General features: G+C 37.1%; 1 protein-coding gene across 4 annotated transcripts in view; it reads right to left on the bottom strand.

Annotated features, from left to right (window-relative positions):
* LOC306864288 (netrin receptor UNC5C-like) overlaps window positions 1–16,310 on the bottom strand; it is a 224,251-nt gene extending 207,941 nt beyond the window's left edge. For 2 of the 4 annotated variants that reach the window (XM_079408211.1, XM_079408212.1), the window contains exon 1: window positions 15,843–16,310. In XM_079408211.1, coding sequence (XP_079264337.1) covers window positions 15,843–15,954 — 112 coding nt within the window. In that variant the 5' untranslated portion in view covers window positions 15,955–16,310. The remainder of the gene's footprint in view (window positions 1–15,842) is intronic. The other 2 variants (XM_079408213.1, XM_079408214.1) reach the window with 1 other exon arrangement.
* Between the last annotated feature and the right edge of the window lie 1,520 nt (window positions 16,311–17,830).

Below are 17,830 nucleotides of genomic sequence, written 5' to 3'. Positions count from 1 at the left end.
GGCTGGGAAAGGCCATGCGAGACCCTAGTTAACAAATCATTATCTGCTTCATCTCTTCCATATCTGGTGAGAAACTCGAACCGGCACTTTCCCCCCTTCACAAAACGGCTCTTACAGCACATTCAGCTGGTTAAACGGAAAAGAAAATGGGGCTACTGTTTTCACCTACAACCCACACGCACACATAATCGCAACAATATGGGGGAAAAATCCAGGCACGCCAGCTCAATGATATAAAGTTACTGTGGCTGCAGGGAAAATGCTTTTTATCATTTGCAGATTACACAACACAAGGGACTTTCTGTAACCCTGAGACCACCGGGATGCAGACAATGAGCGACTGTGACTGATCTGAAGTACACAAATCACAAACTATCCGTCACAGACTCGCAGTACATCAATGCGCATTTGGCTACTGCGCTCGGGAACCTGAAGAAACACCAGAGGAAGGTAAAGAGACGGAGATGTGAGGGCAGACCAGACAGAGCCTCAGGAGCACTTGAGACGAAATGACGGCGCTCCTTCTCTGAGAAAGCCTGGTCTTTTATGCATCAGTCAAGTCTCTGGTTCTTGGTCTAACGGTGACCCTCTCTGCACTTTCTGATAAAAACAGCTCTTGAATGTCACTCATTTCTATTTCACTCGCTGTTTAAACTCTTGAGAGTCTGAGCAGAGGTTGTAGAAACTCTATCCTGTGTTCTGTCAGGCACGACTGAAAACAAACGAGAGAAAACGCAAGCTAGAGAGTAAATATTCATGCCCATATTTCACGTGCCTACGTCGCTAAAATTCAACCAGTGTGGAAACAACTGCCAGAATGAGAAATCGGCTGAAACCAGACACGGCCTGTCCCTGCTATTTCTTGCGTTCCTACTAAACGCTACACAAAAGAGATCAGATTTCCATACAAAATCATTTGCACATGACAAGGAGGGGATGAAAAAGGAAACATGTATATGTGCAGGGGGAAAATGCGAGCTTTTGTGCTATTGTTTTACAGACTTGGGGTTTTCATTTCCATAAACAAATAGCAAGAAAATGAATCAAGCTAGAGAAGAGGAAAAAAATATATATATAAATATAAATATATGGATATAAATACATTAATATATACATTTTAGGGGTAAGAAAGGTACAAATTTGTCCTTTAAAGGGTTTTATGCAAAAAATAAATAATAAATATATTAATTAAATAAATTACATAAACATACATTTTAGAGGTAAAAAATTAAATATAAAAAAATAAAAGGGTTTTATGCATACCCAAAACAATAAATTAATTAAATCATAAATAAATCATAAAATAATTATTATATATAAATAAATATATATATATATATATATATATATATATATATATAATACACACACACACATGCATCATTCATACAAACACACACCTCATTACCTCAGAGTAGTAGTATGCACTTTAAAGGTGATATTATCATCATTTTAGTGATAAATAAGGTACAAAGATGTCACTTTAATGGCAGTAACAAGCTTTTGTACCTTTAAAGGTAAGACTTTTGCAGTTTTTCTTTGAACGTGTTAAATAATGCGTATTAAATAATATTTAATACTAAATTTTAACTTAAGGCAAAAGAGCTTCACATTATACAACACTTGCGTGCAAAAAAATGCAAATTGCTCAAACAAGAAATAAATAATTTTAAAAAGACACATTTGAAACTTATAAAATTGCACAAAACTGTGAATGCACATCATAAATCTATATTAATGCACCAGTTGTGCAGCTGCAGATATGAATATCTGTTACACTGTGACTTGAGGTTTTCATTTCCATATCCAAACAGCAAGAAAAGCAGTCAAGAATAGCAGCGGTTAATCTGAGTTTAAGAAGGAAACTGGAGAGTTTGCGCTATCCTGCACTCCCTCTTCCTCCTGTTTACTCCTCTTCCTTTCTGGCCCAAATCGTTGCTTTTGTTGGCGCTGAATTCAACGCTGGAACGCGGCAGTACAATAAAACATTTCCCTCACAACAACAACGATAAAGCACAAAAATGTAACCAGTAAAGTGCAGAACTTTTGCAGTTTTATTGAAAGAACAACCGTGTGGAGATTTACTGACGTGTTTTCTCACAAACGCGAGAGGTAAAAGTGGGCAACGGGTGAAATTTATGTGTGCGGCTACTGAAGGAAAGCATTCAAGGGGCCGTAACTCTAATCTGACAACGGCAGCGGCGTTCTGCACTTCACACTCGCGAACCGCTGTTCCCTTTAAACAACTCGCTGGTCCAGCGCCAGCCAAAAACTGGCAGGGTCGCCCGGCGCCCCTCGGCCAGGAACCGATACATTCCCTGTGTCATGGGTGAATCCCTGCGTTTGCGTGAGAGTGTGTTAGAGAGCAGTTAATGCAAGGCAAATCAGCCAGCGCTCATTACGGCACAGAGTTTATGACCCCTGACTGACAGAGAGAAGCCGCCAACTGCATCCTGCAGACAGACAGAGCTAAAAATGTCACCGGTAAATAATGAATGCACAGGCACATACACATTAACAAAGTATGGCAGCGACACTCGGGTGGGCGGCATGAGTAATGCTATATCATACTATATCAGTATATGACTGCAGAGTTAATTACACAGGAATTTTGCAGAAAATAACTGCATATTTCTACATATTTCCAGTGAATAAAATGTTTTTTAAATTTACATTATTTAAAACCTTAGTCAAAAAACTATTATGTCTACATACATAAAATAAGGTAATAAAAAAACGTATTATATTATATGAATATTATATTATATGCACACTGTTAAAAATAAATTAGTACTTTTAAAGGTAATATTTTTGCCCATTTTCTCTGAGGATGTATTATAATATATTCAGTGTTTTAAATTAAATTCAATATTAAACAATATGAAATATAAAATAAGTACCACTTCACATCATATAGCACTTAAGTTTAAAAAATAAAATACACAAAACAGAAAAAAAAATATTATATTATATTATATAATACTATACTATATGCACTCACTGTCAGGAAAAATCTGCTAAAATTATATTATTACTATTATTATTAATTAATAATAATAATAATAATAACAACATTATTATTATTATTATTATTATTATTATATCCCCCCCCTGTAAAATGTGCATATTATTACATTACAGTAGACATACTCACTATGAACCTTTTAGGTAAAAATAAGAAACAAAGATGCTGTTGTACCTTTAAAGGTACGATTTTTGCCCTTTTTTCTTTTATTAAATATAAAATAAAGATATTTAATATTATATGGCAAAAACAGCTTCACATTATATACATCATTTAAAAGGAAAATATTCTAATCAGCAAACAAAACATACATAAAATTTCACATAAGTCACATTTGAGACCATTTCAAAATAATACACAACTGTGATTTAAATCTCTATGAATGCACCTGTTGTGCAGCTGCAGATACGAGTCTCTGTCGAGTCTCTGTTGCACTGTAAATACACCGTCTCATCTCCACCCATCCCTAACTAACAGCTCCAGCACTACCTCAGAGGAAGGCTTTTGTACAAGCCGGAAATGGCTGCTTTGAGTCGGCCTGTTGTCAATAACACAAAGTCACTTTTCTGGTCCCAGTGCAATGCTGACTCTCCACTTTATCCAGCCGCTCGCCACTTCCATTACGCTTCCTATCACTTTAGAAGAGGATATATTATTTATCTACTTCCCTGTCTATGTTTGGAGGTCTACGTTGGGGCCAGTAAACTTCTTGTTGTTTGAGAATGTTCACATCGTATGAAGTGCCCACAGGAGACGTGATTTTCATTTTGCCCTCATTCCAGTAGTTTTATTTTAATGGGCTTTTTAAATGCCCAGATTTAATCAGAGGATTCCGACCTGACGTTTTTCCGCTGCTTTTGCATTCCAGGCTTTTTTACGACGTGGCAGCAAAGGACACAATTAAATGCAGTTTTGGGGCTCGTCGCTCAGCCCACCCGCTCCTCATCGAGGGCCCTGTGATTAACGATGTTTAACGCTCTCGGTGGACACCTTGCGCTCCGCTTCTTGTCTTTGTACTTCATCTCAACGCCCTCCATTCTCACACGGTCGTGGTATTGTTGTGATAAGCTTCTCCCCGTGGGTTCGACAGAGTCAGGTCATGCAGAAAGCCTTCATTAAGGAGACTTACTACTATACGATTCTCAATCGGGCTCCCGCAAAATCAGCCCCAGCGAGGATGGCCCAGTTAAGCACTCGCGGCTCGCGGGACCCTGGGGAAACAGGCCTGGAGATGTGACTGAACATGAAAGTGCTGAGTTTGGGTTTACGGAGTGTGATATCACACGCAGATAAACTAATGGTCCGACCACAGAGCAACTGCTTAGACATGGAAAACAGAGACAAACACGCAGCAAGATTAAGAGAAGCACGAGGACGGTTTTGCATCTGAGAAAACAGAACATGCGAGAACATGAATCAAGGCTAAAAGTAGTACAACGCAAATAAATTCCCATTACTTTGTTCTGCACTACATATTCTAGACACTTCCGAATGGATCACACAATATGCGGCTCTAATTTAGCACCTCATTTAACCGGCCGAAAAAACAACATTAGACATTGACATTGTGACACGCACTCACTGAAGCTTTTGTAATGGCCCGAACAGTTAAAACTCTGCTTGGCAGTTTTGTAGATAACTAAAAAGAAGAAATATGGGGGGAATTATCCAGAAGATTGATTCTGGAGAGATGAATGCCTGCTATTCATGCATCTTTATCTGACAGGGCTTCTGCTCTCCGGGCCTTGGGTTTAGTTATTCTCTCAAACAAAACATGCTTGGGCCGGGTTGAGGATGTGTCAGGAGGGGAGCGCTTCATCATTGTCTGACGGGGAACTGATAGGCTGCGCAATCCAGACGCGAGGATCAGTCTAAAAGCCCCAAATGGAGAATGATAACCTGCTGAATTCCTCCTGTATGGGGTTTGTCTGATGCCAGGCCCCTCTGCTCAATCACTGACATTTACTTTAACATACATTCCAATTGTAAACTAAAACGTTTTTGTTAATCGAAATGAAGCTGAAATTAAATATAAATGTTAGATAGAAAGTAGAAAACTAGAAGTGTTGCTTTGCCAACTGACTGAAATAATTTAGTTTGGTACACAAAAATAATACTAAAACTGAAATAAAAATAAATGAAACCTAAACAGTAAAATGACAAACACAAAAAAATGACAAACAAACTGCAAATGACAAAAAAAAAGAGACAAACACATTGCAAAATTACAAAAAATTAAGAATGAATGAAAATATAAAACTAATAGCTAACCTAATTCAAAACATTCATTAAAGATTTAATATGAATAATAACAATTCCTGTCTTACTGTGCACAATTTGTGTATATTATTCCAAAGAAAAAAGTTAGTTTATTTTGCAATGGATAAAATCTAGTCTGTTTCGCATTCTGCAAAAAGAAAAAATTAAAAAATAAAATAAACTTTAGAAATCAAGTCATCTGAACCACCAATTATACACTGAAAAATGTTTTGCTAGTTCCCAGCATGCATTGCACCTTAATTAATAATTATGTGGTAACTATTAATACATTTTAAAAAATTAGACAAATAATGCTGGAAAAAAAGTGGTGTAGGATTTACTTTTAAACATTGCATTGGCTAAATGTTCGACCAAGTTCATTAGTAGGGATGAGTACAAACGATACTGTTATCGATACTTGCGTTGTTTTATCTCCGTATACTTCAATGTGAATGACGAATTAGAAGCTGCTGCTTGTCATTTTCGTTCACTGAATGATGTGGCCGTCGTTTGCTTGACGTGCGTGTGATATCCGTGTGCATGTGCGGTGTGTGTTTGCGTGCAATCAGTGGTGGCAGGAGTGAAACGTTCGAAAGTTCTCCTCAGAAAGTTCTCCTTATTCAGAGCGCGTACACTGAAGCGAGCATAAGTTACACTAAAGGCCGGTCAAACAGCACGTGATTACTTGGTTATTACGCTAATAATGTCAAAAACACACAAGGTTTACATATAAACACAGTTAGTTATGTCTAAAGGGGAAGTAAACGGAGAGAAACAGATGTGTGCAGCTCTTAAAGGGACAGAATGCTGCCGATTTGGATAGTTCACAAAAATTTTAATTCTGTCATTATTTACTCACTGCCATGTTGTACCAAACCTGTATTAATTTTTATTCTTGTCCTGAACACAAAAGATGATATTTTGAAGAATGTTGGTAACCAAACAGTTGCTGGTAACCACTGACTTTGATAGAAAAGAAAAAAGGAAGTCACTGGGGCCCAGCAACTGTTTGGTTACCAACATTCTTCAAAATATCTTCTTTTGTGTTCAGGACAAGAATAAAAATTAAAACATTCTTTAAAATAATTTTTATGTGTAACAGAAGAAAAACTCATTCAGTTTTAAAACAACTTGAGAGTGAGTAAATTACAATTTTCATTTATGGGTGAACTATTCATTTAAATGTTAATAAAATAAAACACAAAGAGAAAAATAACTCCCTGCTCCTGACTGAAGAACTTTAATACTGTTGCTAAAGTTCAGCAGTAATAAAATAACTTGAAATTTTCAACAACTTTTGACATCATATCTTTTTGCACCAAATAGTATCGATAACAGTATCGATAAGTACCAGTATCGATAAGCAGTATCGATATCGGTAAAGATAAAATGTAAACGATAACATCCCTATTCATTAGATGAACAAAAATTAAGTTTTCAGTTGTTAGTTGAGTTAACTTAACAAATTGACTTAAGTTAGGTCAACTTTTTTTTACATTGCAGAAATAAACTTGTTGTGAACGACATTTCATGTTGTCTTTAACTAAGAGCTTCTCTACTGCCCACGAAGCACCTGTTGATGATCATAAAAACAACTGCAGGTCTGTGCAATAAACTTCAAGTAAGCTCAAGCTTAAACGGAGAGCCTGGCCTGAGGCAGCGTTTCTCTAATGACCCATCACGAACCAGACCCTTCAGCCCCCTTTTGAGCTCCCACTTTATAGCCAAGTCAACAGTAGGACTTACATTGACCTCTTATCATCTCTCTGGCTGCATGGGGCCTTTAATGGAAAGCAGAATCCAGTGAAAACCTCAAAGTACCAAGTAAATGTATGTTCTTATTTAAGTCTCATAAAAACAGGAAAGCACAAACATTTATCTGTGCTATGCTTTCATCTGCTGTCTGCCGAGCTAAAGAATAACAGAGCCAGGAGGCTGATAAAGTGAAGATAGGAAATGGAAACGCGTGGGTCTCATGTTCCCATGATTCCAGCAGGGCGGTGATTGCTTGTCCCGGCTTCCCTCTACGATGAACAGCGGTGCACGGCCCTTTCATTACACCAAATGCATGCATCAGTATGCACAACAAAAACCCATCCCATGATGCTCAATTTGGCCGGCGGTCAAGCGTTATGCATTAGCTAACGTACTAATAATTTGGCAAATACAATTTTAGCGGTTTTGTGGCTATTTGCAGAACTTGGATTGCATGCATTTCTCGGTCTTTGACTGACATGCGGATTCACACAGTACAACACGCTGTCGGCTCTATAGTCAGGAAGCATATGGCTGAGTGTTTATGGGTTAGTAATATGATTTTTCTGCCGTACTAAGTGACGATAAAAGTGCTTGCTAGTAAACTCAGTCGTGCACATTGTGACAGTATCCCAGCAGGCTTCTTGTTTGATTGAACACCACTTTGTGCCTACAGGGAGAGCCATCACACGACAGCGGAGCTAAAAGCAAAGCACTGACGGTGTTTCTGGTGGGACCGTGTGCTTTTTATAGCCACGCATGCAATAAGCGAAAAACTGTGTTCTGCTATTAAGCCACAATGACAAGAAAAACATGCAAGAACAACCGTCCAAGATGAAATGATTTTACTGCAGGACTGTTGCTCTGTTGTTGGAAGACAAATGATGCAAGTGCTTCATTTAAGAAGGTCAGAGGTGAAGAGTATTTTCTGCACCACTAGATGCAGCAAACAGAATGACTCAAAGAATTAAAAAATGCATTAAAATGATCTGGCTTATTTTATGCATCACTACTACTATAGTGTATATAAACTCAGAATTACAAGGAAAATTCTGAATTCTAAGTTTATATCTCACAAGTCGGAGTTTACACCTGATGTTAACTCAGAATTGCAAGAAAAAAAGTCAGAATTGTAAGATAAAATGTGACAATTGTCTTTTTTTTTTTTTATTATTATTTTAGTCCTCAATCAACAAGTTTCCATAAACTTCAGTGTGCAACTACAATATTAAAAAAAAAAATTTTTTGAAGTTGATAGTACATAACACAGATTATTGGAGTGTGCAATACAAGAAAACTTCCAACTCAAAATTGGATTTATTTGTGAAATGTATTAGCAGTTTCAAAGCCTTTTTTTTCTGTCTACTTTTTTCCAGTTCGGTTTGATGTGGCAGAAAAATGACACCCTTCACCTCTGACCTTCTTAAATGAACTAAAATATTACTTCTGAGCATTTTACATGGCCTCAGATTGGCGCCGTTCACCAGCAGGGCCAGTATGCGGTCGAGCACATTTACGGCGGGGCGTCGTCCGCTCCCAAAAACCGAACTCTATCCTTCAAACTGTAAAAAGGGGTGTCACTCTCCACTCCATAGCTGCCCTGAGTGGAAGCCCCTTGACTGGTAATAACACTCATCTCTCTCTCCATTTCCTGATCACAATTACCCTCTCCATGAGGAGCAGGGGCTGTAAATTACATTTCTCTGATCCTCAGCTATAATTGGACACTGAGGATTCTCCAAGCAGCAGCCTTTCTGTAAGTGGAAAACAAAGAGCCTTTGAGCGTTTGGGTTTAGATTTCACAACGCGACTCATTACATTAAAAGAGAAGCGTAACATCACTCCATGCTCAATAGCACACATGACCACGTCAGCGAACGAGTGCATGGTATGAATTCACTCTTATTTCTATAACACGTTATATGATACAGAGCAGCTACACAGAAATAAACTGAAAATGACAGAATCAGTGATGCAAATGATGCAAAAAAAAGACAATAAATGGCATTATTCAGCTCAATTCAGTTCTGAGTTGATTCAGTTTAATAAGTGTAAATTATTAAATTAATTTCAGCTACAAGCAGTTCTACAAAAGACAATAGTGTTATTATTCAGATCAATTCAGTTCATTGTTGATTCATCCAGTTTAATAAGTTTATCAATTATAGTGCTGTCAAACAATTAATCGCATCCACAAAAGTTTTTTTTACATAATATGTGTTGTACTGTGTAAATGTATTATGTATATATAAATACACACATGCATGTGTTTCAGAAAAAAAAAAAAAAAAAAAAAAAAAAAAAATATATATATAAAAAAAATACAAATTATATTAATATATATATATATATATATATATATATATATATATATATATATATATATATATATATATATATATATATATGTAAATACATGCATTTTCAAAATATATACTGTATGTGTGTGTGTGTATATATATATATATATATATACACATACACATACATACATACATACAATAAATATACAGAGCACACACACAGATTATGTAAACAAAAACTTATTTTGGATGCGACTAATTCCACTTAATCATTTGACAGTACTAATCAATTATGAAACAAATTTGCTCTACAGTGTCATTATTCAGATTAGGGCTGGGCGATATATAAAAAATTTATATCTCGATATTGTCAATTTTTACGATATTCGATATACATCTCGATATATTTGCATTTGCTTTTAAATAATAACAAAAAAAAAAAAAACACACGATTTTCTTTTGCCCCTATTAAAAAACAAAAACAATTTAGATAAAACAGCTATTGTTGCAATTAAGTAAATACAAAATGTTTAGTGCAAATTTAAGCAGTTAAAAAAATCACGTACTGCTTTTTTATTAAATGAACACATGTGTTTTCAGTGCATGCAATTCACAATTTACACTGTGCAACTGGGGGGAATAATTAAACTGGGATAAGAATTTATTTATTTATTTTTTACAAGTTTTACAAGAACAAGTCTGTCAGCTGTCTCTGGTTAAAGAGAAGCTCTGTAACATGAAACTATGTTCCCACTGGCACTAAAAACCCTCTCAGATGGGGAGCTAGTTGCTGGAACACAGGTATTTCTTAGCTACTTTTGCAAATTTGGGGAAATGTTCCTCATGGATGTTCCACCACCATGAGCACAAATCAATATGTGTACCTCATAGTGTACTGATTCATTATAGGCTTTTATTTCTCTGTCTATATTATGAAAACTGGTAAAACAAATAAAATATTATAAGTGAAATTCCTAATAGTAATTCCAAATTGCAATAGCCTATGTTTCTCTATTAAAACAACAGCGGTTGAGTAAATGCATTTATTCAGCAATCACAATCGCAAACAATTCAGTCGAGATCTCAAGACAGAACACAGACTGGTTGAGTGACACTTTCATTTTGATCGCTAAACTCCAGCTTGTTTGTCGGTCTTCTCAGATTATCGGTGGCAGCGCTTCCGCAATGAGGAGCGAGCGGGTGCGTGCGCATGGTTGCCAGATTCCTTAAAATAAGCAAAACACCAGGTATAAAGTGTATCCTTTTAACAGCGAAGCTCTGATTCAGGGATTTGAACTCTCGATATCTGGCAACCGCACTCATGAAAGCTCGCGTAGTAGAGGCGTGTAGAGCAGTCCGCAATAACAGTGTGTCTCTTTTTTATTTTTTTGAGGAAAATACAGAGAGGTTTTTGGCAAAGTGTAAAAAAAAAAAAAAAAAAAAAAAACTCACGTCTCCCCCACCTCACGTCTCTTGGGCGGTAATACGTAAGGGGATGTAATATTGAATGCTCGGCTCGTTCTTTTGGGAAAGTATACTTGAATTTGAAATATATTCGATATTCACGATATTTCCAAATTTTACATCGTAGTCAAAATTATTGCGATATTATCCCTTAATTCAGATCAATTCAGTTCCAAGTTCATTCAAGCCAGTTCAATAACTCTGTTAGTGTTGCAGAATTGAACAATTATGAAATTAATTCAATTCAACATTAAAGCAACCTTACAAAAGACAATAGTATCATTTTCAATTCAATCCAGTTAATAGTGACCAATAATATCCAATAATAGTATCGATGTTTCTGAATTCTGAATTCTATTCAGTCATTATTCAACTCAGTTCAGCTCACAGTTGATTCAATCCAGTTTACTGTTAAATGTTACACAATTCAACACTTAATAAATTAATTTGACAACTCAATTCAGTTTAATAACAGTGTCAATGTTTTAAAAAATCATCACAAATTTGCTCTACAGAAGACAACATTATCATTATGCAACTCAATTCAGTTCAATGTTTATTCAATTCAGTAAAATAACAGTGTTGATATTGCTTATTCAACTCAAAGTTGATTCAATCCAGCTCAATTAATGCTACAAAATTCAACAATTATGAAATGAATTTGATTCCACATTAAAGCAGCTCTACAGAAGAAATAATGTTGTCATTATTTAGCTCAATGCAGTTTTGTTCTCATCAATACACAAATTGATAATATTGCTGAATATTCATGCCCAAAATCCATCAGGTGACAAAAACTGGCCTAAATGAACAAAACACAGTTCAGGCTGCGTCACAAGTCAGACTTATGCACTGATATTATTCAAAGATTTTGCATCCAGCTTCTTCTGCGTGAAGTGTTTGTGTCACGATGGAAAAGTAGATCTGCTGACAGACAGGCCGGTCACTTCAGTGGCGGCATGCTTGTGAAGTAGCCACACTTGTGCCAGGCTTCACTAATGGACTGCTAATAGAACCCAATGCTGCACTTTGATGCTTCCCCTGTAGTTTACAGAGTGACAGTGTGTGATTAATTGCACTCACTCCACTCCCCGTCCGCTTTCTCTCTTTTTTGCTACGAATAGAGGCTGTCATTGCCATGACTTTGCTCGCTCACCTACCTGCGCAGCTGGATACGGCGCGATTCGCAATAGACAATGCCGAGCATATACTGTAATACATCTTTTCCACAGCCGGCGCGCTACGTGACGTCAGGCGAGGAGAGCTGCAACCTCAGCAAGCCTTTCACAGCAATTATCACAAAAAAATATCCTCAGCACGGGGGAAGGCTAACAAACAGCGTGTAATGCTGATGCCCACAAGGCGACAAAGAAGGAGTTTCTGATGAGACACCGTTTGGCTCGACCTTTACCTTCACCAGCACGTGACCACATTAAGTCTAATTTTCTCCTTCAAACTTAAAAAACGGCCTTACATCACAAGGGAATTACGATACACGGTGGCGCTAGGTCATGGTATAGTAGCTGTTCGGCGCACAATGAAGCCTTTGTGTTTCCAAACGTACTTGGAGAACGACCACGATGGCTGTAACCTTAGTAGAGCCCTTGAGACCCGACCGTAAGGCAATGAGGGAAGTGCTTTGAGTAATGATGATCGCAATAGCATGGTCGTTTTTACGCCTACCGGAGCTGCATCTGTGTCTCTTTTTGAGTTTGCTAAATATTTTCTTAAAAATAAAAAAAGCCCCCCTCCCCATCCATAAACAAAGCTCAGAGGACGCATAACATGCAGAGCGAGCGGACAGACGTGGAAAAAGTGAACTCACGCTTTGACGCACTCAGCAGGCAGTGGGTTTGCTTCGCTGTTTTTTTTAAGCAGAAATTACAAATTATAAGACAGCAAACAAGGCACCTTTGTATCCCCCAAAAAAGCATTGCATATGGAACCAACTGCATACAGAAAGCAGAAAAAGCATGCAGCCTACATGAAAACAAAAACGTACAAGAATGGATTATGCACATTTGGGATCTTTGCCTTTCATCAGCAAAGGATCTGCATATTCAAACAGACAGCCGGTCTACTTCAGCCCCCAAATCCACACGGCCTTCTGCCGTTAAAACGGATGACAAGATTGTCTCCGGTCTAAGTATTGTCAAGGGTCGCACAGTGCTGTTTTTTATCCCCCTCGCTCCCTCTTGACTTTCCCGGTCGCCTCTTATTCATATTCAGGCAACGAGAGATACTTGTGGTGGAGATGTCAGTGATTTTACTGTACTTGATAAAGGCACTCCTTTCCTCTCTATTGCTCTCTCCTCCATTTCCAGGGCCAAGAGAACACTGGGACGAGTGGGAATTCACACACTTAATTAAAACAAGTGTATCGACAGTGAAAAATAGGGGGATCAGGAGAAGAAAGGAGCGTGAGGGAATTTTTTTCCATGCAGAGTAGCAGTAACTGCTTAAATAACCGGGCAGTTCTTCAAGTACGAAAAGATCCCCATGTGAACCGAAAACATGTAGCTCATTAGTATCCAAAAAACCTATGAGCCATTAATTAGTTGCAAACAATGTTCTCCCTAAATATCGACTTCTTAATGGACACGAAGAGACTTGGTTCGTGTTCCCATTACAGTCAATGGCATTGGCCTCCGAGGGCTTCTGGAATCGGCCTTATGTCATCCTGCAATGCCCTTCAGACACTGGAGCGGGATAGTTTTTCCTCAACCTTTCCTTGTTTCTCATTAACTATGCACAATTGTCTAGGGAGGTTTTGCTAGACTGGATTGGGTTTTTAACAATCCGATTCCTGGCGTTTTTGGAGCCTGAATCACGCAACACTTACAAACCTCACTTAAAAATAATCAAGTATTATAGTGTATATAATCTAGAATAATACAAGCATCACTTTAAATGTAATTATATGTATTTGGCATTGCATTCAAGCTTTCCTTTTTATTCAATGCATGCATTCCCTAGGAATGGAACCCATGACCTTGCCGCTGATCTATTGTTTGAGCTGCAGTAATCACTTTTTTTAATAGTAGTACATAATCTAGAATTGTACAAACATCACTTTACATTTAAGCATTTGGCAGATGCTTCTATATAAAGTGACATACACTGCATTCAAGCTTTAGCATTCCCTGGGAATTGAACCCACAACCTTGCCATTGCTCTTCTGTTTGAACTAATGGTTTAAAAAGTAGCTATTAAATAATAAAGTAATATCACATATTCTAGAACAGTACAAAAATGACTTTACATTTGTGCATTTGGTAGATGCTTTTATCCAAAGTGACTTCTACATTGCATTTATGCTTAACTTTTTCTTCAATGCATGCATCTCCTGGGAATCAAACCCATGACCTTGCCGCTGAGCTACAGGAATAATTTTTAAAAGTAGCTTTTAAATAATACAGCAATATAGTACATAACCTAGAATAGTTCTATAACAAGTTCAACACCTTTTGTCAGTGATCTCCAAAAAAAATATGAGATCAGCAGAATCCAGTACACTGCAACTACATTTAAACCACTGAGGGAGGGTTGCAGTCAATGTCAAACGTGGCTCGGAGGAGATTCACAAACCAGCCTTGTGATAGGGAGGAGGTCTTTGTGTCATCTCTCTGTGTCAAGAACATGGCTGCCGGTTTACTTACACAACAATTATTCAGCGAAATCCTTTTAATGGAGTCCCACACTCAGTTCAGTGAACGGACACGTTCAAGAAGGCAAACAGCATCAGCTCTGGCGTATCTGAGATATGCCACAAACACAAACTTGAAAGCATCTTCAGCGTAGAGAAAGCACTTTTAACTCACAACATTGTGCCCTGAGGAAAATTCATTTAATTAGTAAGTTCATTATAATGCAATCAAAGCACAGAAGTACTCAATAGGAAAATAATCTAAATATTTATTTTACTCCTAATAGAAACAGGGAATTTGGGTAAATTATCAATTCAAACTCTTAATAAATATAAAATGCCAGCAGCACATTCGCTTCTCACAGAATGAGGCCATGAGTAATTTTTTTTGCGGTTTCAAGTAATGCATTTGTCCTGTTTCTCTGATTTCCTCAAAATATTCCCAAAGGAATTTTGGCACTTTGTAATTAGGATGATAAAATTATCTGTAATATAAGTTGATGGTTTAATTATGCATTATTTTCAGTATATATATATATATATATATATATATATATATATATATACACACACACACATATATATACATAGCACGTTATTATTTCGTTTTAATAAGTCATTTCTATACTAAATAACAGGCGCAAACAAGATTTACAGCAAAAGGGGTTTGAAAAACAACTCAGAACCAAATAGGCTACTCTCATCCTTTAAAGGCAGAAAACTGTCCTGTAACAAGATTTCAGCATTCACAAGACTAAAGATATTAAGAAGCACGATAATCTTTCAGAAAGGTGCAGATCCGTCTGTGCATGAAAAGACAACGGTTGTGTTCATTTCTAACGTGCAGAAACACTAACTGCTTTTGTCATGACAGACACACAGCAGCACAAGACACAGTTTGCTCATGTAATGACCTCATAATGAGCGCATGCCTGAAACTAAGACCAAATGACAATAATCCACATGTGCGATTTATCAATGTAAAGAGATTTAACCAACTGTGACAACACTGGCTGAAATACAAACTACACTCAGCGATAATAAACGAAACTACTGCAACAACAATAATATTAACAGTATATGCCATTGTTAGTTTAAATATATAAACAAATCTAATCTGGCGGGAATTAGGCTAATTAACAAAACACAGAATTTACAAACTTAAAAATCTGACAAATCAATTAATGAAATATCAAATCTGACCAGCAATGACTAGTTTAATAATCCCATGAAGACTTATTAGCATTATTTACTGAAATCAGATGAATATCGGTTTGACAACTTTTCACACGCAGATCTTAACAATAATTTAACGAAACTCTGGGTGATTCAGCAAACTTCAGTCAGCGATACTGATCGATATTCAGCTGATATTGAAAGGTTTTCTTACCTTGAGCCTCTCCGGTGTTGACGAGCGATAAAACAGTAAAAGCGAACACAGTGATCATCTGCGCTAAGAATCCCGATCCTCTTTCCGCAGTCTTTCTACTTCTTCCCATCATACAAACAGTCAAAACCAGGCAGAAATCCGCCGATCAGGTGAAATAATAACCAGAGGCAACTCTGGAGATGTTGTTTCTAATAAAACCAGCGGAATCTGTGGCGGAGAGATTATTATTCGCGGAATGAAATGTTGCTGGAATCCGTTGGTTTTTACCTCAGCGCACTCTTCTGACAGACAGCGGCCGTCAAACACAAGTGTTTGGGATTAATATCCTCAGTTTCTTCTCTTCTGAGCAGTTTTCCTCTCGAGGCTTCGCGAAACGCCGCGGATCGGCTGTAAACAGGTAAATCAGCGCTCCTGAGGTGAGTTGATGTCTGTCAGTGAAGTTCCCTCAGCGCGCGCTCCTCGCCTTCTGATGGAGAGCTGGAGGAGCGCGAGATCCCCGCGCGAGCCGCCGGTGCTTCAGCCAATCCGCTTGCGCTCCGACTTCAGTGCGAAGAAACCCGGATGCGGAGCGGATCAGCACCTGATCAGGTGCATCATGTTATCAAATGAGCGTTATTCTACTGTTATTCTGCTTCTTTTGTGATCCTTTTCTGTCCATAATCTTAGACTCTTTAAATGCGGTAGAATGAGGGTTATTTATTTATTAATTTATTTATCAAAAAATGTTAAAAACAGGGCCTTTGTAGGACTTTATTCTCTGATTTTCAATCTTATTTTCACTCACATGCCATTTAGATATTCTACTGTTATTTTTATACTGTTTTTATACAGCTTTTTATACTGTTTGTTTGTTTATTCATTCATTCCTTTATTCAAATTTTATTATTATTTTATTATGTATTTATAAGCGAACAAAAAATGCCAAAAACTGTTTTTTTGACTTTCAATAATATTTTCAATTGTCATTTAGATATTTTGTTATTCTGTTGCTTTTAGGACCTTTTTCTGCTTATAATTCAATCATAATCTCAGCACATACTGAGATATGTTTAATGAAATACTGTAGAATGAAGGGGACTAATATAAATACCGTATATGCTTATTTGGCTATTTATTTGTATTTATTTCTGATTTGATTTGACTTTATTTTCAGACTAGTGCTATACTCATAATTCAAAGATAATCTTAAAGGAATGCCGTAGAATGAGAATAAATATATATATATATATATATAAAAGCTAGTAAATTAAGAACAATTAGACTTTATTTCATGACTTCAAATATTCCTTTCAAGTGTCATTTGGATATTTTATTATTCTGTTTATTTTAGGACCCTTTTATGCTCACAATTCAACCATAATCTCAGCACACACAGAGATTAATGTTTTTTATTGATTGATTTAGCAAAAATGGTTAGTGAATTAAGAACAATTTGCCATTGTATGACTATTTTCTGACTTTAAATTCATAAAATTCACAAAAGCAGATCTGAAAATGACTTTATTGGAGTTAATGTTTCACTCTTGGTTCTGATCCATGACACTAAGTAAACAAGAGGAAAACAAACCTCGCTGGAATCTAATCAACAAAACCCTAAAGTACATTTGCTTTCCTTATCACTGCCCTCCTGTTATTCATTTAGCCCTGCTAATTGCCCAAAACATACTCTCTTGTCAGAAGGCATGATCAATAATTATGACAGGAAGAAAACCACAAACCATGATAACTGAAGTGAGCTTGCAAATTCTGCCGCTGCGCGCCTGGCCTGTCGTCATGATAAGAGAAGACTGTATCTGTGATTCCAGCTCATCAATCTTCTCTATCTGCAGGTGTTTTGTGTTTGCATTTATGATGCATGATGTCATGGCTTAATGGTTAAGGATCTGGGCTGCTGGCTTCAGTATTGCGGGTTCAACCCCAGGTGGAGTGACCTAGAAACTGGAGAGCTGCCAAAATTCCAGTCCTACCCCATCACCATTGTGCCCCGG

Source organism: Barbus barbus (assembly GCF_936440315.1).
Source record: "Barbus barbus genome assembly, chromosome: 45".
Lineage (NCBI taxonomy): Eukaryota > Metazoa > Chordata > Actinopteri > Cypriniformes > Cyprinidae > Barbus > Barbus barbus.
The sequence above is the reverse complement of the archived record's forward strand: the minus strand, read 5'-3'. Positions and strand labels throughout refer to the sequence as shown.